Source organism: Ornithorhynchus anatinus, chromosome 19, assembly GCF_004115215.2.
Source record: "Ornithorhynchus anatinus isolate Pmale09 chromosome 19, mOrnAna1.pri.v4, whole genome shotgun sequence".
Lineage (NCBI taxonomy): Eukaryota > Metazoa > Chordata > Mammalia > Monotremata > Ornithorhynchidae > Ornithorhynchus > Ornithorhynchus anatinus.
The window spans coordinates 31350955-31372626 of NC_041746.1; the positions used below are offsets into that span (position 1 = coordinate 31350955).

At 40.4% G+C, this 21672-nt stretch overlaps 1 protein-coding gene across 1 annotated transcript; it reads right to left on the reverse strand.

Moving 5' to 3' along the window:
* Nucleotides 1-4356: 4356 nt before the first annotated feature.
* MCHR2 (melanin concentrating hormone receptor 2) lies at nt 4357-19425 on the reverse strand. The gene is made up of 7 exons (XM_007671830.3): nt 19284-19425; nt 18839-18983; nt 14413-14619; nt 10584-10793; nt 7859-8053; nt 6121-6240; nt 4357-5222 (listed from the first exon to the last, which is right to left on the reverse strand). Exons 3-7 carry the CDS (start codon nt 14592-14594, stop codon nt 4898-4900), a joined length of 1032 nt encoding a protein of 343 aa, XP_007670020.1. The 5' UTR covers nt 14595-14619; nt 18839-18983; nt 19284-19425; the 3' UTR covers nt 4357-4897.
* Between the last annotated feature and the right edge of the window lie 2247 nt (nt 19426-21672).

The window sequence follows — 21672 nt, forward strand, 5'->3', positions numbered from 1 at the left end:
ATATGTTATAGACCCTAAAGACAAACCCCTAAGTTTTGCAGAATGCTAAGAAACCCATTGTAAGAGGATTTCTTAGTAATGTTAGCTTCTAGCTCTTGCTTTAAAATGTATGGTGTGATACAACAAAGAAGGGCTATTTCTGTGGTTAAAAGAAAAACAATTTGCTTATTGAAGGCAATGAAATGATTTAAAAATACTTAGGATAGAGTCATAAGATATAAAGGGATGTAAAAACAGTAGAACAGTTGTAGAAATTCAATTAGACCTATCAGTAAAAAAGCAGGATTATCCAAGATATAATTGGATCTGTTCTTAGTTTTCAACACTGTTTTCTTTCAGGTTTCCTAGGGTACTCTAACAAGGAGGTCCTTCAGACAGCTAAGATAGAAATTGAATCCTTATTTCCTGTGCTTTTTGACATTTTATCAATACTGGACTAAGATACTATTAGGATTTATTAGTATATTCCCTTCAGTTACAGCTCTCATGTCTTATGTTGTTCTTAATTTGATTAGTGATTTTTAATTTATTTGGAGGCATTCTGCCATAAACATATTTGCCTCAGTGTAATTGTTCTTGGATTTGTATCCTTCATTCACTCCGCTCCCAGCCCCACAGCATTTATGTTACATCCATAATCTATTTTAATGTCTTTCTCCCTCTCTAGACCATAAGCTCCTTGTGGGCAGGGAACTCTATTATATTGTACTCTCCCAAGTGCTTAGTACAGTGGTCTTTACGTTGTAAAAGCTCAATAAATATAATTAATAAAGAGTTCAACAAACCTAATTTTGTGACATTTAAGGAAACCACAGTTTTATAGGTAAAATCATGATCAATGTTTTCTCCATCAAATATCTGATCATTACTAATGCCAGTAAGGCACAATCTTTTGAAAATTCACTTCTTAAATTCTTATATATGGTCTAAGGGTAGATGGCGATAGTTTTTGAAATTAGAACCTGCCTTGAAGAGTGATTTGCTTAAATAATCCAATTACTTCAGTTAATAAAATATTCTTCCCTCAGGTTTACAGTCTGCAGTTTAAAGCCATGTTGAACTACGATGCATCAAAATCATTTTCCTTTTAAGAAGCTCATCTGATGAATCCTGAAAGAATAATTCTTCTCTGTAAAACACAGCCAAATCATTAGTCAAAAGGTCAAATGTCTATAAGAAGTTCAACTGAAAAGAAAGATGTCAATCCTTGATAAACACATTCGGTTGGAATCAAATGGTAATTCTGGGGAAGGGATATGACCTTAGAAAGAGTGGCGTAGTTGAACGGTCCTCATCTGACCCAACAGCAAGCTATTTTGCTCTTCTTCAAATCATACCTCCAAACTTAGTATTCTGGGACTCTTCCCTTGACTTTAATAATAATTATGGTATTTATTAAGTGCTTACTATGTGCCAAGAACTATATTAAGCACTGGGGTAGATACAAGATACTAAATTTAAATATCAGTGCCAGAGATAGTCATCTTGGGCAAATGGCTTTTGGATTGAATGCAGAACACAGGTTTTAAGGCACAAAGGAAAAAATACATACACAAAACTACATAACACACTGTTGATGTTAATTCCTTTTATATTTCTGGGTTTTAGGATGTTTTGATCTTTCTACTGCCTTTCATTGTTTAGGATGTGTTTCTCCTGCTCCCTCCTTTCATCTTGCCATTAGCTTTGTACTACTCAACCGTTTCCTCCAGCCATTAATCAAGAGACAAGTGTGATGGAGAGTTCCATGGGGGACATGAGAGTCAGGAAATCTAGATTCTAATTCCAGTTCTCCCATTGACTTCCCTGGAAAGTCATTTAACCTTACAGGGTCAGTTTGCTCATTAGTAAAAGGGAACAAAAAGATGAACCTTTATCTAGGTAGGGCTTGAGAGAGAGAAATCATCCAGCTGCAGGAGTCACTGAGAGGTCATCTGATTTAGTCCCCTGTTTCCTAATGGAGAACCCTTAAATCCTCTTTTTCTTAAAAGTTTCCAGAAATGGAGATGGCATAGTGGATAAAGTATGGGCCTGGGAGTCAAAAGACCATGGGTTCTAATCCCGGTTCTTCCACTTGCCTGCTGTGTGACCTTGGGCAAGTCACTTCACTTCTCTGGGCCACAGTTCCCTCATCTGTTAAATGGGGATTAAGACTGTAAGCCCCATGTGGGACAGGTACTGTCCAACCTTATTTGCTTGTATCCACCCCAGGGCTTAGTAGATTGCCTGGCACATAGTAAACACTTAAGTACTAATTCTATTACCCTCTAGACTGTGAGCTTGTTGTGGGCAGGGATTGTCACTGTTTGTTTTGTGTTGTTCTTTCCCAAGCGCTTAGTGCAGTGCTCTGATCATAGTAAGAACTTAATATATACGATTGAATGAATGAATGAATGTGAGCCTTTTGGATACAATGTACTATGGTATGAGGCACGGGCTGTTCTATAGCGCAAGGTTTGGCAGGAACACAAGTCCCTTTCTGTTGTCCTGACTTATCTTTTCTATCAGGACTTAGAATGGTTAGAACCAGGGTGTTTCTCCATTTCAATGGCACACCTCGGTTTCCAGTATGGAGCCGCTTATTGTTTATGTAAATATAGATGAGAAGAGGTTTGCTGCCCCTGACAGGTCCTTTGACTGCAAACACACATACACATCCTTTCCTAGGTATGTCTTTTTTCCATCAAGTATTTCTTCATCATGTCTCCTTTAATGCTTTCTAATTAGTGGTGGCCTTGGTAACCTAAAACTAATTAGCAGTCAGCACAACCCATTTAGCCTGGCACTAAGTCTAACATGCTAATTACTTCAAAATATTCACATCTTTTTTTTCTCTCCAGCTGTCCTTTCCCCTCTTTAGTGAGGCCAGTTGTAGAGAGGGCTTAAAAAAGAACCTTCCAAAATAAAATGTATTATACATTGTTAGCCCTTTGCCTGCCTGCCAGTCACTTATACTAGATCACAGCTTGATAGTTTATCTGATGGTGGATTCATTCCCTTTTTAAGTTAACCATATTCATTGTGATCACAAATTATCTGATCCATCTGTATTCCAAAGTCCAAGAAATAGCTTGCTTATGTTTTCCCTTACAAACCCAGAAAGAACCACTGCCACTTAAGACATCTAACAAAAACATCACCATCTTCAAGGCTCTACTAAAATCACACCTCCTCCAGGAGACCTTCCCTGGTTAATAACTCACCTCCCCCTCTTATTCTCCTCATCCTTAAGTGCGATGTCAGCACTTCCATACCACCTAAGCACTTAGGCATTCACACTCCCCTTCTGCATTTAGGTACATATCTTTATACTCTATTACTTCCTTTGATCCGAATTTTTTTTTTTTTAGTTTCTGCCTCCTTCAGTAGACTAGAGATCATGATCATGATGACTATATTAATCACTTAATGATGTGTCAGACTCAATAAAGCACAGGGGTTGATACATTTTATTTATCTATTTTATTTATCTAGGTGTATAGCATGATTCTTGGCCCACAGACCCCATGATTGTTAATTATTATTTCTGGTCTCACCTGAGAAGCAAAGGAAGAATGCTGGTTATGTCACACAATGTCCCCCAGATCTGTTCCTTTCCTTTGTGAGGTGGACTGAAAGCCAGGCCTGAGGGACTGAAACCAATATAGATAGTAAACTCTTCCACTGGATTATAAACTGCTTGAGGGTGGGGATTGTGTCTACCAATTCTAATTGTATTGTCCCAGTGGAGAAATGGTATAGGTCTCTGGGTTTGGGGCTTGGAAATAGATTTTTAGAAAAATGATGGTATTTATTCAGCAATCCTTATGTGCCAGACACTGTTCTAAATTTATTCAAATAAATTTAAGTAAGATTTGAAAGGTCTATTCAGAATTTCTGACTGCCAAAGAGATAGCACCCTCTGTGGTAAGGAAAACCTTTCCCTAGTGAATGTTTTTGAGTTTGGGAGAAACCTATTTTGTCCTCTTTTCTGCTTCATGTGATGATGGCCTGAAGATGACTTTTTTATGATATTTGTTAAGTGCTTACTATGTGTCAGGCACTGCTCTAAGTGTTGGAGTAGAGCTAGATAATTTGGTTGGACACGGTCCCTGTCCCATGTACGGCTCACACTGAGGCACAGACACAGACAAGTGACCTTGCCCAAGGTCACCCAGAAGGTGAGTGGCAGAGTCAGGCTTAGAACTCAGGTCCTTCTGACTCCTGGGCCTGTGCTCTCTCCATTAGGCCATCCTGCTTCATGGCTTGTTCAAAGTGTATGTTTGATATTCTCACACGATGAAGCCTGAACATTTAAGATGATGGTTTGCAAACACAGTCAAAGCTCAAGTCAAAAGCATAAAACTAGACCAGTGGCACCTTCCTTCAATGCTTTATTTCTCATGTCTTAAAAGCTGCAAGAAAAGCATCAATAGAAGCCAGAGACCAAGGTGAGCATCAATAGAACCAAGATGATCATTGACTAGTATCTGTCAGGCACTTGGGCTCTCGTTAATAGGTGAACACTCCACATATTATTATACATATGTACAATGCCATGAGGACCAAGTGATCTAAACACTTCCCCCGAATAAAGATCAAAATATTTCACACAACAGTTAGCACAATGAGCCTATTTCAAGCTGCACATTTAGGACTCACATCATAAAGCATGGGTGTACAATTATTTTTACTCTGAATTACTCAAATCGACCCAGTTGAAGTAAAGGAGGTCTGATTTTCAAAGCCACCCAGAGTTAGATTCTCTTCCAAAGATACTCTGTTAGATTGTAAACTCCTTGAGGGCAAGGGACCATGTATCTTAAACTATTGCACTCTCCTGAGTGCTTAATACAGTGCTCTGCACACAGAAGGTGCTCAATCAATAAGCGCTCAATTGATACTACAGCATTAATAGCTAAAAGCTCGATTTTAGTGTGTTTTCAATGTGGTTAATTTCCCTTTCCGTCCCTTTCCTTTGGACCCTGGAACAGTGTGCGAGGCGTTTCCGGAAATTTCCGCTCAGCAGGATGTAGAGGAAAGGGTTAATGCTACTGCTAGCATAGCTGAGGCAGATGGAAAGATAGTAGCTTACATAGAAGGTCAGTGTTGGTCGGGCGATGTGCAGGTTCACAAGCTGAATCACATGATATGGGGCAGCACTTACAACAAACACGCCCACCAGCACCAGCACCATCTTGGTCAGCTTCATGACTCTTTGCCTCGGGATGCTGGAGCTGCAACTGCAACAGAAGTGTGAGAAGTCATAGGCAAAATTCAGTTGGTTGCATTTATTGAGTGCTTACTGTGTGCAGAGCAGTGTACTAAGCAATTGAGAGAATACAATATAAACATATAACAGAGTTGGTAGACATACTTCCTGCCCACTAGGAAGTTTCAGTCTAGAGGCGGAGACAGACATCAATGCAAATAAATTCCCGATATGTATAAACGTGCTGTGGGGTTGAGGGAGGGGTGAATAAAGGGAGTAAATCCGGGTGACACAGAAAGGAGTAGGAGAAGAGGAAATGAGAGTGTAGTCAGGGAAGGCCTCTTGGAGGAGATGTGCCTTCAATAAGGCTTTGAAGGTGGGGAGAGTAACTGTTTGCTGGATATGAAGAGGGTGGGCATTCCAGGCCAGAGGCAGGATATGGGTGAGAGGTCTGCGGTGATAGATGAGATTGCAGTACTGTGAGAAGGTTGGTACCAGAGGAATGAAGTGTGCGGGTTGGGCTGCAGTAGGAGAGCAGCAAGGTGAGGTAGGAGGGAACAAGAGACCATAAGTGCAGTGTGGGCAGGGAACCTATCTACGCACTCTGTTGTATTATACTCTCCCAAGAGCTTAATACAGTGGTCTGCACATAGTAAGCACTCAATAAATATCACTGATTATTTGCCTGGTCACTTTAGTTGCTTTTTTCTACACCTTCCTCAGATACCAGAACTGCACACTTTGATAATATCTGGGTCATTATGAACCCATCAAATCTGAAAACAACAAATGTTGATATTGAAAAATTTGATCCCCAGGTCAAGCTCGTAAACAGTTAAAATTATATATAACTAATTAGCGAGATCAGAATGTCCTGTCTTAATATTCCTGAAGATGCTATGAAAAAAAATCACAAGATGTTATCTTACCATCCTGCTTTCTTGTTTTGCTGATACATCTCCCAGGTGTAACATAAAATTAATATGTAGCAGGCCAAAATAAGTGGTAATGGGAAAAAAAAAGTGGTTATAGTGAGATAAAGGGTATACCTGCAAAACAGAAAAACAAAGTTACTTAAAGAACAATGTGATTGTTGTGTTTGAATGTGTTTGATGTTATACTGCACTCTCCCAAGCTCTTAGTACAATGCTTTGCACACAGTAAGCATTCAAAAAATATGATTAATAAAGGACAAGGCACATTTTCACAGTCATGCTGAGTCGCTGGAGAATGTACAATATATCCTACATCTCACAGAATGCAGATACTGATCTGGACCTCCAAATCACCTTAGAATGCAAGTACTGCCTTGGATTGTAAATCTCCTAATTCCCCCTTATTTTGCTCTCACAAGTGCTTAGTACAGTAATCTGTTCAGGTGCTGTAACTGTAACCTTGTTGTGGTCAGGGAATGTGTCTTTTATTGTTATATTGTACTCTCCCAAGCGCTTAGTACAGTGCTCTGCACACAGTAAGTGCTCAATATGACTGACTGATTGACAGGTGCTCAGTCAAACTCTTGTTTGATTGAAAGACCCTTGGAAGAGAGAAGAAGCTTGTAAATGAGGTGGACTGGGAACTTGACATCTTTAAATAAAAAGTACAATGAATGATAAATATTTTTTATATGTATATGAATATTAACCATGAGTATGCTTCATAGAGAAACCTAAATGATTTGTATGCATATAATTTTACTTGTGCCTTTATCAGCATAAGTGTTTTGAAATTTTTAACTTTTTTGCCATGTTTTGTCTAACCCATTTCATTTGGTTCCTTCAAATTTTTTTTAAAGTCGTATTTATTGATTGCCTAGTGAGGGCACTTCACTGAACGACGCACATGGGGGAGTGCTATAGTAGCAACACCCTGGTTCTCTGCCCTCAGGGAACTTACAATCTTAGATGATAAATGAGTAATGGAGAAGGAAGCATTTTTGTAAGAGAGTTAGAGGATCATATTGTCACTCGTGATCATCTCTGTTTTAAAATTTGGTGCTCTGAATTCAATAGATGCTTAATAAATCCTATTAATACTGACGTCCCTTCATATCTTAATTCTAAAAGTATGTATTTAGAATTATACACTTTAACATTTTCACAATGATCCCCAAATCCAGATCTGATGGGAAGCAGTATGGTCTAGTAGAAAGAGCATGGGCCTGGGAGTCACAGAACCTGGATTCTAATCCTTACTCAGCCAAGTGCCTGCTGTGTGACCTTGGGCAAGTCACTTAACTTCTCTGTGACTCAGTTGCCCCATCTGTAAAACGGGGATTAAGACTGTGAGCCCTTTGTAGGGCAGGGACTGTTTTAATACAGTGCCAAGCATATCATCTAGATTGTAAACTTGTTATGGGAAGGGAAAGGGCCTGCTAATTCTGTTCTGTCCCAAGTGCTTAGTACAGTGCATACATAGTAAGCACTCGATAAATACCATTGATTGGTAGTAAGTGCTTAACAAATACCATAAAAATGCTATGTTGAGCCTATATGAAAGAAGCCTGTTGACTGTGGAAAGCAAAGTACTGTAGTTAATGATTAGGGGAATCTAGGATTGTGGGGATCCTTCTAGAATATTATCTGCTTCTCTACTAAACTGGAACTCAGCAGGTGAAAGATGCCCCATTTAGTTCAACTCTACTTTCCATAAATGTTCACAACTTACCAAAGGACCTCGTCGGGGGAGGTTAGATCAAAAGCACAACTTTCCAAACCATCTTTGAATTTAATGACTTTAGAGTAGATCCAGACGGGGAAGACCAAAATGAACGAAGCCGCCCAGAGGCTTAAGTTGACTCGAACGGTTTTTGACCTTGTTCTCAGGCTGGTGAGTCTAAATGGTTGGACTAGAGCCAGGTACCTGCAAAACAGTTGAGAAGAGGTTTTAGGAAAATCCATAATATCTCTGAGGATAAGAACTTCACAAGGAAAGAGTATTAGCATTATTATCCCCCTGAAGGACAACTCTATTATTTTGGGAAAAAAAAAATCTACCCTATCTGAGAGAAAATAACACTAGGATCTGAAAACTGACAAGAATTCATGCAAACAGCTGACACTATCAAGACAGAATTTTCTAGAACTCAGACTCTGCAATACTGCTTACTTTACAGATATTCTTTGGGAAATCCAGCTGTGCATAGAAGGTATGTGACTCTCAACTCTCAATTCAAATGCATTGAGGGTAACTGGGAGAATCCTGAATGAATTGGTACCACAGTCAAAAGCTGCATGCTTGGGAAAAGCATGAAGGGGTTGGAAGAGTGTGTGTGTGTGTGTGTGTGTGTGTGTGTGTGTGTGGATATGAGACCTGTAGTTTTCACCTTTGACTCCTTAACACAAGTCTTGACTTTCTGGATAATTTCCCTACATTGGGTGAAACTTAGTTGGAAATATTTGAATAAGATTTTTCTCAGAATTCTCTAAATGCAATGTGTTTTCTAGATGAGAAGCTTGGAAGCTGTCATTTTTCTGGAAGATCATTCAGCTGTGGAAAGAGACTTATTGTTAAAACATTCAATGGTATAACAACCTTCGCTACCACGTTGAGAAAATTGAGGGTCCATCTGAAACACTAGCATGCTATGCTCCATAAAACTGGCACCCATCATGACTCACTCTAGACAATCTAAACTATTTATTGGGGACTTATTCTGTGGAGAGCACTATGTGCTTGGGAAAATATCAGAGTTAGAATTTAAAAGTGTTACTTCAAAGTAACAGATACTGAAATCAAGAGCATATGAGCTTTCGCTGAACCTTTAACTTTGTTTTGAAAATATTTGTTTCCATAGATATGGCACTGCAATTTTGTGGATAGATCATAATCTAGGGAGTTAAAGAAAGGTGGATAAATGCTATACCAAGAAGGCTGTGTATTCCATTTTTCAGAGTATGTATTGATCTCTGATCAGTAGCAAAGCTCTAGTAGGAGAGTGGGGTAGGATGGAAGGGCCTCATGGATTTTACTCTGAATCAAGCAAATGTGAAAAGTTGGGACCTGCATAAGATATTACATTTAACTGATAACTTAGTTAATAATTTTAGAAATGATCTTTTAGTCAAAAATTATTTTAAAATATACTCTGGTAAGCAATGTCATGCAAAAACTAAACTTTCTTCTCAACTGAGAATTGATTTTTATATGAGAGAAACTGTACCACAAGGTGGTATAATTAACTTTTTGATCAATTAAAGTAATTAACATTAATGGGGAGTAGGAAGTGGATATAGTTAAAATTTCCAGTTCTAATTTTGTTGCCTAAAATAAAATAATTAAATGCAGTAATTTCATTGAAGATTTGTATTTAACTAAGTTCCAAAAGGAGGAAATAATTCAATGGAGGGTTTTAGTTAAAGATTCCTCATATGCCAATGAAAATAGTTTTCACAAAATATAAAGATATCATTACAAAATTTATTCTATGATATGCTTGCTTGTTTTTGTTTACACATATTGAATGAAATATCTTTAGAAAGGAATTGAAATTAAAGCCCAACACCAATAAGGCTCACTGAAATAAAGTCACCGAGATTAAAATTTACAGTGCCCATTTTCCCACTAGCACTCACATCAAAGGGGAAAAAACTAACCTTAAGGTTTTGATTTGATGTTTTAAATTGCTTGGTCTAAGAGAATGCCCCAAGTTTGCTGCTCACACCTGTTGCTTTGAGAGGATTACTTGTCACTCAGAATGCAGTGATGAGATGCTACACTGAATGTATAATAATAATAATAATAGTAATAATTATAATGGCACTTGTTAAGCACTTACTATGTGCCAGACACTGTTCTAAGCACTGCGGCAGATACAAGATAATCAGATTGGACACAGTCCTTATCCCATAGAGGGCTCATGATCTTATTCACCATGTTACAGATGAGGGAAGTGAGCACAGAGAAGTTAAGCAACTTGCCCAAGGTCACACAGCAGACAAGTGGTGGAGCTGGGATTAGATCCCAGGTCCTTCTGACTTCCAGGCCTGTGCTCTATCTACTAGGCCCATCTGCATCTCTTTATCCACACTCACACATATGCAGTAAATCTTACACTTTCTTTTTTTAGTAACTCTCCAAAAGAGAAATTCTCTTAATGTTTTAGAAAACTGTGTCTCAGCTGTGCCCTGAAGGCTCATGAACATAATTCCCCATTTTGGCTGGCCGGTGAGAACCAGATAGTAGAGTCAAACCTAAAGTAGAACAACACAACAAGGGACAACCGCTTTGTGTGCCCAGTGCTATTAGGTCTCTGGAACACACACTGGCCTTTTCTGCCAAGCACCCGCTGTTGGTGAACTCCACCACCGGTATCTTTTGCAAAAAAATAGGACAACACTATAAAGAGTCTGAGTAGTATGGAGTGAGGTGTTTTAAAGAGTAGCTTACATACCTGTCCAAGCTCATAACGGTCATAATCGCACTGCATGCAAACTGGTTGCACGTGTCCAGAGAAGTAATGATGGTGCAGAGAGGACTTCCAAATATCCATTCTCCTCCACTTACCCACTGGTGGATCAGGAAGGGCATCCCGATGATATGAACCAAATCGGCCAGGGCTAGATTACAGATGTAAATGTCTGGAATCGTTTTTTTCCTTGACCTAAAACAAATGGAGTAACTGATAGGTACCAAGTGCTTAGTACAGTGCTATGTACAAAATGAGCACTCAATAAATAGCCTGGATTGACTGATTCAGCAGTAGCACTCCTCAATTGTTTTCTCTACCGTGATTTCTGATTCCACTAAGGCACTAACAACCATCTTTGTCACCTGCTAAAAGGAGAACCTGGTTTTAAACAAGGTTATCCAGTACTCTCTCTCACAGAGCTCTCCTGGTAGCTTCTGTGGACTTGCTAGAAATGTGCTATTTAATTGTAAGCTCCTTGAGGGCAGGGATCCTGCCTTTTACTCAGTTGTACTATCTCAAGCATTTAGTACAGTGCTCTGACCACAGTAGTTGCTCCATCAATACCACTGATTGATTGCTACTACCAAAACAAATATAAAATTGTGCATGTACACTTATAGATAGCATTATGCGTAATGTAAATAGTATAAAGTTTCCAAAAGAGTTCTTATTTTCCAACTAGCAGTCCCAGGAGGTTGCTGTGAGAACAGATTTTGTAGCCCAGTGGGACTGTGGTGCCTTCAGTTAAGCTGATTTTGGAAGCCAGTTTGGTGTTTTAGTGGTCAAGTTGATGCTGATCAGCCTCTCTTTGTCCTGTTTTATTTCCAATTCCAGAATGTCTTTATTTATGCAACTCATTGGGTCAAACTTCATTTTTACTCTTAACCTTTTTAAAAAGTGGTAGCAGTGTAACAGTATTAGTAGTAGTAATCATTCGTTGTGGGCAGGGAAATTATCTGTTTATTGTTCTAATGTCCTCTCCCAAGTGCTTAGTACAGTGCTCTGCACACAGTAAGCAATCAATAAATTCATGTGAGTGAATGAATGAATGAATGAATGAGTGCTCACTGGGTACAGTGCACAGTACTATGCACTTTGGAAAGTGAAACAAAAACACAAGACACAATCCCTGTTCACAAGGCGTTTACACTCTCAAAAGATTATATGCTTAAACTCGGGCTGGCATGGTGATCAATCCATCAGTGGGATTTATTGAGTGCCATGTGCAAAGCTCTGTACTAAGTGTTTGGGAGAGTACAATACAACAGAATTAGCAGATGATGCAAGTGAATTAGCGGACACTTTTCCTGCTCATAATGAATTTACAGTCTAGGGAGGAGACAGATGTTAATATGAATAAACAAGTAATTTATAATATATACTTTAAAGATATTTACATAAGTGCTGTGGGGTTGGGACTGGTGCAAATATCAAATGAGTCATGGATTCAACCTTGACTATCCTTAATCATCTTAGTTATCTGCTACCTGGATTGCCTTTACTTGATATTTGACACTCTGAAAAGACAAAAAACTCCACGGAACCTAGTCTCATCACAGAGCCAAGCAACTGGTGGGTACTCAATAAATGTTAACCCAGTTGCATAATTGGATTTGAATTAATTAAAGCTCACTCATGTGGAAAATTGGGGCCTTAATATTATTCTAAATATGCCATCCTAGAAAAGTACTGAAATATTTTACATTCATGAAGCTAATTAAAATTTAAACTTAGCCTTTTCAATTATTTCCCATAAAATTTTGGCTCCTTTCCCTGAGCTGGAAATGGAATGGTATTTGTGAGAAATTGAGTTTATGGAATATAATTTGGGTTCCTATCTTAAACAATCTGAACAAATGTACAAAAGTATCTCTCCTTTTTACTCAGTGCTTTATCTGTGCACAATTCCAAATTTAAACAATGCCGTTGCCATTGTTTTTACGAGATGTTCTTCCCCTTGACTCTATTTATTGCCATTGTTCTTGTCTGTCCGTCTCCCCCGATTAGATTGTAAGCCCGTCAAACGGCAGGGACTGTCTCTATCTGTTGCCGATTTGTTCATCCCAAGCGCTTAGTACAGTGCTCTCACATAGTAAGCGCTCAATAAATACTATTGAATGAATGAACACATACTAATGCTTGACTGCTCTTTTCTTTGGATTTTTATGTGGATTGACTTTATGAACATATGTGAAAAATATGTGGAACATATATGGAACATATGGTTTGAAATGTACCATGCAAGTCACAGGCCTAATTTTGAAGAAAAAGGAACTGTCACCTTCATGAAATGTGATATGAATCGGTATGTGTGCACTTATCACTATGTTTACCATATTGCCTTGTTTCAATGAAGAGAATAGCAAACTACCTTACCTACGGGAAAACATTGTTAACCATTAACTTTCAGCTGAGACATTGGTTCCATCAGGGGGTATAAAGTGACTGGACTGTATGAGACTATGGTAATCAGTGTTATAAGAGCTGAATAAGAGGCCGTGATGTGAAAACATCTTATTTAAACATGACACTGGATTATTACCCTAGAATAGCAAAGAAGAGCAGAATTTCTGTCCTCTACTGGAGACTCAGATTGATGCCCTATCTGAAGTTATTGTTAAAGAGCTTTTTGTGGGCAGGAGATGTGTCTGCTAACTCTATCATATTGTACTCTCCCAAGCACTTAGTACAATGCTCTGTACAGAACTTGCTCTGTACAGCACTTCAGCACTCAGTACAATGCTAAATAAATACCAATGATTGATTGAAAATGCCTTTTGATGATAAAATCTGGCACTGTGATAGGAGGCAGAGTATCGAAACCATGATCTGATGTAAGAGGTGTGATGAGCCTGCTAATTTATTCATGAAAGGCAAATAATAGTGGGCAAATGCCTTTGGAGAACTAGTTTGAGTTAATACCCTTAGGACTAGACCACTCCTCTGGATTGTTGTTTTAGCACATGGTAAATTCTTAATAATTGTCATAATTCTTATGCCATAAATGCCATAATTTCTGTCAGATATATGATTCTTCCCACCAAAACTACCTCTTGGGTACATATACCAAATTATGGTAAAACTGCTTGTCACTCCATCCTCTAGAGCAGCCTTTCATTCAATCAGTCAATCAAAGGTATTTCTTGAGCATTTATTGTATGTAGAGCACTGTACTAAGTGTTTGGGAGAGTACAACAAAAAAGAGTTAGTAGACATGATCCCTGCCCTCAAGGAGATAACATTCTCTTGGGAAAAAATGCTATTTTCTCCCACTCTGCCAACTGGATCATAGTGAAGTGACAGCAAAGGACTCCTTGTTTCTTCCTCCTCTCAAAGTGTCTCCCTCCCAACCTCACCCTCATTGCCTCACATGTGCCCCTTTAATCCAGGGCACCGGGAAGTGCTCTTACAAGTCACAAAAACTCACCAGCCATTTCCAGCACCTATGTACTTATTTATTTACATCATTATTTTACTGTACTCTCCCTAGAGCTTAGTGCTGTACTCTGCATATGGTAAGCACTCAATGAATATGATTGATGGATTGTTCTTTCCAAGTGTTCAGTACAGAGCACTGCTTCACTCAATATAACTACAGCTACCCATTCAGAGTGGAAGAATAATATTTTTAGTGTTACGAGTACACAGTGACGCATCGGTGGAAAACCTGCAAAGGGTTTCCTCCCCAGAATAGCTGAAAAAAAATGTTGGTTTAGTGATAATAATTTACCAGGAATAAGCCCCATCACTAATGACTGAGGTGGGAATAATGAGTTTTTAACAAGCTCCTGGGATAAATTCCAAGCCGTACCTTATAATTGTGAAGACAATAAGGATGTTGCCAATTAGACCCGTGGAACAGATAATTCCAATTAAAGCAGGAAGGATGACTTTGTCTGCTGTATTTGTGGATGGAAAAGAATACTCTCTGCTCCAGGACTTGTTCACTGTGTCACTCGTGAGGTTCCAACGAGAAGGCTGAAGTGTGTTCATTTTTCATGAATTACTGGGGTGAAAACTGTAACAATAATCAGAAATGGATTTTTTTCCACTGGCTCCTGCAATGTGAATACCTTAGCCATACTTCCAGCTACATCACTGTCAAAGCTAAACTGTGCCAGGACTGCAATCCTTGTATAGAGGATGCTCAATGAAACTGCTGAATGAGTGAATGAATGAATGAATGAAGGATTGAGAAAAGAAAAGAGGCCTTTTAGAATTCAGTTGGTGGCCAAACATTTGTACTGGGGAATGAAATGGATTGTCCTAGCATTTGCATTTTTTTGCATTTTAGCACAAGCTATCAATTGAGCTGAATTTTGCTTCTGTAGAACCTATCAGAGGCTTGTTAATAGCCTGAAATTAGGTTCCTTCTCCCCCTTCCTCCCCATTATGCCATCTCTTAACCCCATTAGTTAATACCAGGCAAAGAAGGCAAACTGTAGCATCAAAGAGCATCCCTCTCACTAGTGACTCTGGACGCATGACACAGCCAGCTAAAGGAACATGTCACTTTGCTTCGTTTGGGTCCCTTTTGGCTTTTCCTGGGATTCTGATGGGAATTGCAGCCAAATGCAAAACTTCTGGGTCTTAGTCTGTATCTGGAGTTCAGCTGAGACTGTAGTAGAAATACTGATGGCAGCAATAATAATATTTATTAAGTACCTATTATGTGCAAAGCACTGTACTGAATGCTCAGAAAAATACCTTTCCCATTTGGAGAAATGCATTACATTTAAAATGTAAAATCACTGTCACATAAGTTAATTATATTCCCATCAAAAAGCACCACATTCATTTTCTGATGCTATGCATTAATGATTTTACATCATAAGAAATTTATGGAGTGTGTCATAGGAAACTTAGAATAAATGGATATGGCCTGCTTTGGCCATCCCTGGGGTTAGAATGAAATCTTTTCTAAAATTCTAAATGAACACAGGGGATAGAAATGAGAGAAGAATCTTCAGTCTTAATTCCTGACAAATGTATGTCTACATGGAAAATGATTGCAGGTAAAAAGCAAAATGAAAACTGTCTTCGCAATCACTTATAATAAGGAGATGAGGAGAGGGGAAGGAGAGAAATGGGGAAGTGGTTGAGAGAAAGGATAAGAAAGAGAGAGAGTAGAAGAGAGGAAGGGGGGGGAGAGAAGAGGGAAAAGAAGGATGGAGAGAGAAAGAGAGAGGAAGACAGAAAAGGAAAGAGAGAGAGAGAGAGAGAGCAAAAGAGGGATATAACAGGCTGATTAGCTTGTATTTACCCCAGCACTTAGAACAATGCTTGACACATAAGTGCTTAACAAATACCACAGTTATTAATTATTGCCATTATTTTTTGTCCTGAGGACTCTCAGTTTAAAGTTGAGTCCAGGCACTAAAATGGAGACTGAATCAATGGTATTGAGCACTTAATGAGTGCAGAACACTGAACTAAGGGCTTGAGAAAGTGCAGTACAATAAAGTTGGTAGACATAATCCCTGACTACTCTGGGTTTGAGAGGGCAGGATGGTTTTTTAAAAAAAACTCCCTCCATTTATCTTGTCCTAGCCCACAAGTCTAATCTCTGCAGTTGTCAGCATTGATTGAGCATCGACCTCCCATTTTTCAAAGTATTTTCCCTGCATTCCTAGGAAAAAAGAACAGGCTTACTGTTAATGCTAGCCCCCAGGATGTCAAGAAGATATTAAAATTAATTTTCCCCAAACATCCTCTTTACAACACTGCTTATTTCAGTCACTAGGTTTTGTGTCAAACAGGGGTGAATAGCCCTGAACTCTAATCCACAAATATGATCCCCTTGTGCCTCTCATATTTGGGAAGTTGGCTTCTGAAATAAATATGCTAACATTCCTAACGTTTTCATATTGCTTTATTTAAATGTGTTCTGCTTCCCACATAAAAGACAAAGCATACAACTCTGAGCACTGTTGCTTCCATAATTGTCACCGTGTTACCCAGACTTCATAATTAACTCCAGAGAAATGTTAACAGTCAACTGAACAGACAGGGAAACATCTAAAGATGATCTAACATGGGTGGATTGCATATAACTAATGAGAATATCTTTGTTTGGCGAGGGTATTACTAGAATCAATTACAGATCCAAAGCCTCCAAACATCCCACCTCCTCCAAAAAACTTTCCCTGATTAATTCCCAACACCCCAAGTTGGTCCAATTCAACACTTTTGTATTTATACTTGCTCACAATTCTTATGTATATATGTACATTCAATTGCATATTTATGTATTACGCTTGATATGATTTTACTATTGGGGTATTTCCTATTTCCTCCACTTGCCTCCATTATTTGTAAATCATTTATGTCTGCTTATCTCCCTTATTAGTTCTGTGAGTCTAGAGACAGCGACTTTGTCCTGGTGTTTTTTACGTGCTTAATACAATGCTGTGCACACTGTAAGTGCTCAGTAAATACCACTGATTATCAAAATGGACAGACATTTCAACTTGAAACACTAATTAAGCAGCTCTAAAGGAGACAACAGTAAAGTTGGGAATCTAAGATTTTTAGGTCCTGCTCTACTTACTAATATGATCATGGGTAAATTTTAACTTTCTTGAGCCTCCGTCTCTATCGCCTAAATTGGGATTATGTTATTATTCTTTCATGCCAGGTCTATGGTGGGGGTTAAAGAGAACATTTGGGAGGTGATACAATATCTGAACTAAAAGACACTGTGCAAATATCAAACCTTGTTCCCATTTTCTCAATTTCTCCATAAATAACTTTTTTGAGAGAAAATCAGTTCAACATCTCTATCTATTTCATCTTCCACAAAGTGAATCATGGGACTGTGATTTCACTGGATCAAGTTCAAGAGGAGAGTAGCAGTTTGGCCTAGTGGAAAGAGCTTTGGATTGGGAATCAGGAGGCTTGGATTCAAGTCCCAGCTCTGTCGGCGGGCTGCTGAATGATTTTGATCAAGTCAGTCAACATCTCTAGGCCTCAGGTTCCTCATCTGTAAAATGGGAATAAAATATTTGCTCTCCCAACCACTTAGGTTGAGAGAGGGACTGTGTCCAATCTGAATATTCTGTATGCATCCTAGCACTTGGGACATAGTAACTGCTTAATAAATACCATAAAAATTGAACAATCCCAATACGATTCTCATTTAAAAGAAGTTTTTGTGTCTTAGAGGTGCTACTCCTTACACTGCTTCCCCCAAAACTGAGTCCAAGGGTTTCAGCTCTCCCCTGTTGCTCCTTTCCTCTCTTTTTGCCTTGCTTTCACACTGACTGCTTCACAGCATAAACCAGGAGTAAATGTGAGATGATTATTTTAGGGCAACATTTATATCATTCAGAGTTGGAAAGTGCCTAGGTTTAAAGAGTGTTTTTAGGGTTTATAGGGTTGCGCCTCTCAGTCAATGTCAGTCAATCGTTTTTATTGAGCGCTTATTGTGTGCAGAGTATTGTATAAAGCACTTGGAAGAGTAAGGTACAACAATAAACAGACTCGTTCCCTGCCCAAAGTGTCAGTATGATCCATCAGAGATGGCTTAAATCTTCTCACACAAATTGCTGAAATGCAACTACAAACCCCATTTCTGGTCCCTGCGAGCAAAGGTACCATCCAAGGGTCTTACCTCCTTCCTTTTCCACCCTGTAAGCTCAAAAGAGGCAAATCCCATTTGTGAAGCACACTGAAAGCTCAGAAGCCAGTGAGCTGAAGACAAACTTTCTGGCCTGCTATGCAACCTTGGGCAAATCGCTTAATTTCTCTGTGCCTCAGTTTCTTCATCTGTAAAATGGGGATTTATATACCTCTTCTCCCTCTCCTTTAGACTGTGAACCCCATCAGTCAATCAACGGTACTTATTGAGTGTTTACTATGTGAAGAGCACTGTTCTAAGCACTTGGAAGAGTAAAATACAACAGAATTAGCAGACACATTCCCTGTCCCAAATGAGTTTACAGTCTAGAGGGGGAGACAGATATTAATATAAGTAAAACTCACGTGGGGCAGAGACTGTGTTGGACCTGATAATCTCATATCTATCCCAGAGTTTAACAGAGTACTTGGCGCATAATAAGCACCAAATACAGCAATTATTATTTATTCAGCTACTCTGTTTCTTGCAATGAAATTGCTCTCAGCATTTAAGTACTATTTTAAAACACGAGTAAAAGAAGTATTTTGCCTCTAATTACAATGCTGCGCTTTACCAGAATCTAATACTTTTCTTTAAGTTCACACCACCTACTACCTACCTAACTGCTTTGTGATGGATGAGCTTTTGGACAGTTCTTCGGAGATGTCATGTACCAAACATTATTCGCCAGTCCAATCATCCCTTCCCTAGTCTCCCTTCATCAGAAACAGTGTTCGTGGCTTCCTTGAAAATCTCCTCTCAACCTGGCACAAAAACGAGAAAGAAGCTAGAAAAACAGATTGTGAATAGACAGCCTGCCCCCAAATTTCAACATCCCCCCCGCCCCATCCGACCTTCAGTGTCCTTCTCAACGTTTCGGCGAGGCAAACCATTCCATTTATCCTAGCCACCCTCCTCTGCAAGGATTTGAAGGCGTGTGGTTTTCCTCCTACTTGGAACACCTTATTTCCCTTTCCACTTCTGCAATGGGCTCTGAATAGGAGGGTGCATCCATGTGATGCTGGGGTTCCCCCCCTCCCCCAGACTGCTATTTAGAGACCCACCTGGTCCACTTCACAGCGTCCTTCCTACTCTGGCTTGCATCCTGGGCGACCTGAACGCTTCGGGGTCCCGGCGGGCATCCTAGGATGCCAGGTCCTGCTTGCCAGCCGAGGGTGCCCAGTCGAGCCGGAGGAGGCAAAGGCGGAGCGCTCCAGGCAGCCCGGGAACGGAGGGAGGGGGGAGTGGGACGGGGAGGGAGGGAGGATGGATGCCTTTCTAGAAACAAAACTTCAGGAAAAAGGGAGACGGAGGGAATCCCAGGGCCGGTCCTTAAAGGATTGGGAGGATGAGGTGCTCGACAGCTATTTGCCTTTCAAATGCAATGACTCCTCCTCATCTAAGTCGTTCATGCCCCAAATCGGGTCCAGCACCTGGAGCGCTGAGCCTGGGATGCGCTCAGAGCCAAGGAGGAGCAAAAGGGGTGGGAATGGGTGGGAATGGGAGGGAATGGGTAGGGAGGGGAGAGGAGGAGAGGGAGCTCATCCTATCCACCGTTTGGACTGTGAGCCCGTTATTCGGCACGGATTGTCTCTATCTGTTGCCGAATTGTACATTCCAAGTTCTTAGTACAGTGCTCTGCACATAGTAAGTGCTCAATAAATACCACTGAATGAATGAATTAATTAATACACCCAGACTCCGGGGCTGGAGCAGCCTGGGAGCCGTGGGATGTCTCTTGCCTGCTGTGTGGCCTTGGGCAAATCATTTCACTTCTCTGGGCCTCAGTTCCCCCTCCTCGCCCCACAGAACTTGTGTATATATGTACATAATGTATTATTCTTTTTATTTTATTAATGTGTATGTATCTATAATTCTATTTATATTGATGCTATTGATGCCTGCCTACTTGTTTTGTTTTGTTGTCTCCCTCCCCCCTTCTTGACTGTGAGCCCGTTGTTGGGTAGGGATTGTCTCTGTTCCAGAACGGTACTTTCCAAGCGCTTAGTACAGTGCTTCGCACACAGGAAGCGCTCAATAAACATGATTAGAATGAAGTGAATGAATGAATGACTAAAGTGGGATTCAAACTGTGAGCCCCACGCAGGACAGGGACTCTATCCAACCTGATTTGCTTGCATTTGCCCCAGCACTTATTTCAGTGCCTGGCACAAAATAAAGCGTAGCGTAATGGAAAGAGCACGGGCCTGGGAGTCATAAGATCGTGGGTTCTAATCCAGACTCTGCCACTTTGCTGAGTGACCTTGGCCAAGTCACTTCACTTCTCTGTGCCTAGATGACTTCATCTGTAAAATGGGGATTGAGACTGTGAGCCCCACGTGGGACAACCTGATTACCTTGCAACTACCCCAGCGCTTAGAATAGTGCTTGGTACATAGTAAGTGCTTAACAAATACCACAATAATAATAATTATTATTAGGGTGCCCGCGGGATTCCTGGAACTCCTCTGGGTGCCCTGGGGTGTTCGGAGAGCTGGTCTTGGCCCTCCCAACCTTTAGCTCAGGTTTCCTCCCTCCAACAGGCCGGGCTAGCCGCTCACCCCCACCTCCCTCTCCCTCTCCTCGCAATTTAACCAAGAAGGCCCACTCAGAAGGGGATGGAGCATAAACTCTCATTTTTTCTTCTTCCACCCCCTTCTGTGTGTCGCTCTTGCACTTGGATTTGCATCCCTTTTTTCACCCCTCCCTCAGCCCCACAGGGCTTATGTCCCTATCCAGAATTTATCTCTATTAATGTGTGTCTTCCCTCTAGACGGTAAACTCGTTGTGGGCAGGCAACGTATCTACCCGCTGTGTTGTATTGTCCCCCAAAGCGCTTAGTACAGTGCTCTGTACATAGTAAGTGCTCAAGAAATACGACTGATTGCCGCGGCTTGAGATTGCTGCCCCCTGCCCCCTCCCCATCCAGGACGGGGTCTCCTCCGGGATCCCCATATCCGAAACATCCCCGGGGGGCAGGGGCAAAGGGGGGGTGCTCCCACTCACCAGGTCTGGGTGTCTGGGGCCGGTCTCCAACTCTTCAGTTATGGGGGCGAGGACAAGGCTGTAGGTCCTGCAGATCCAGGCCAAAAGAAGAAAAAAAAGTGGTTTCAATGGAGAAAGCCCCCTTAAAAAGGGGTCAAAGCAGGAGAGGTGACAGCGAGGGACAGAGAGAAGATTCACTAGGTTGAGGGCTGGGGAGAAGCAGGTCAAAAGCCTGGAGAAGTAAGAAGGAGATAACCAACATATGGAACTCTCCTTTACACAGGTCAAGGTCATCACTGTATCCATCCATAGAGAATTAAACTACACATGGCCTAGCGTAGCCCAAGCATGACAGAGCTTAGGGTTGGGAGTTAGGAGACCTGGGTTCTGCTCCCTGCTCTGCTGAATGACCTTAGGCTATCACTTATTTGTTTTGGACCTCAGCTTTCTCATCTGTAAAATGGGGAT

Bases quoted from the DNA above. Each gene is read 5' to 3' on its own strand.
- MCHR2 (XM_007671830.3), bottom strand. From the start codon at position 14,594: ATGAACACACTTCAGCCTTCTCGTTGGAACCTCACGAGTGACACAGTG. The intron at 6,241-7,858 runs GTAAGTTGTGAA...TCTGTTTTGCAG, and splicing joins TCCCCCGACGAGGTCCTTTG to GTATACCCTTTATCTCACTA. The intron at 5,223-6,120 runs GTAAGATAACAT...CTTCTGTTGCAG, and splicing joins CAAAACAAGAAAGCAGGATG to TTGCAGCTCCAGCATCCCGA.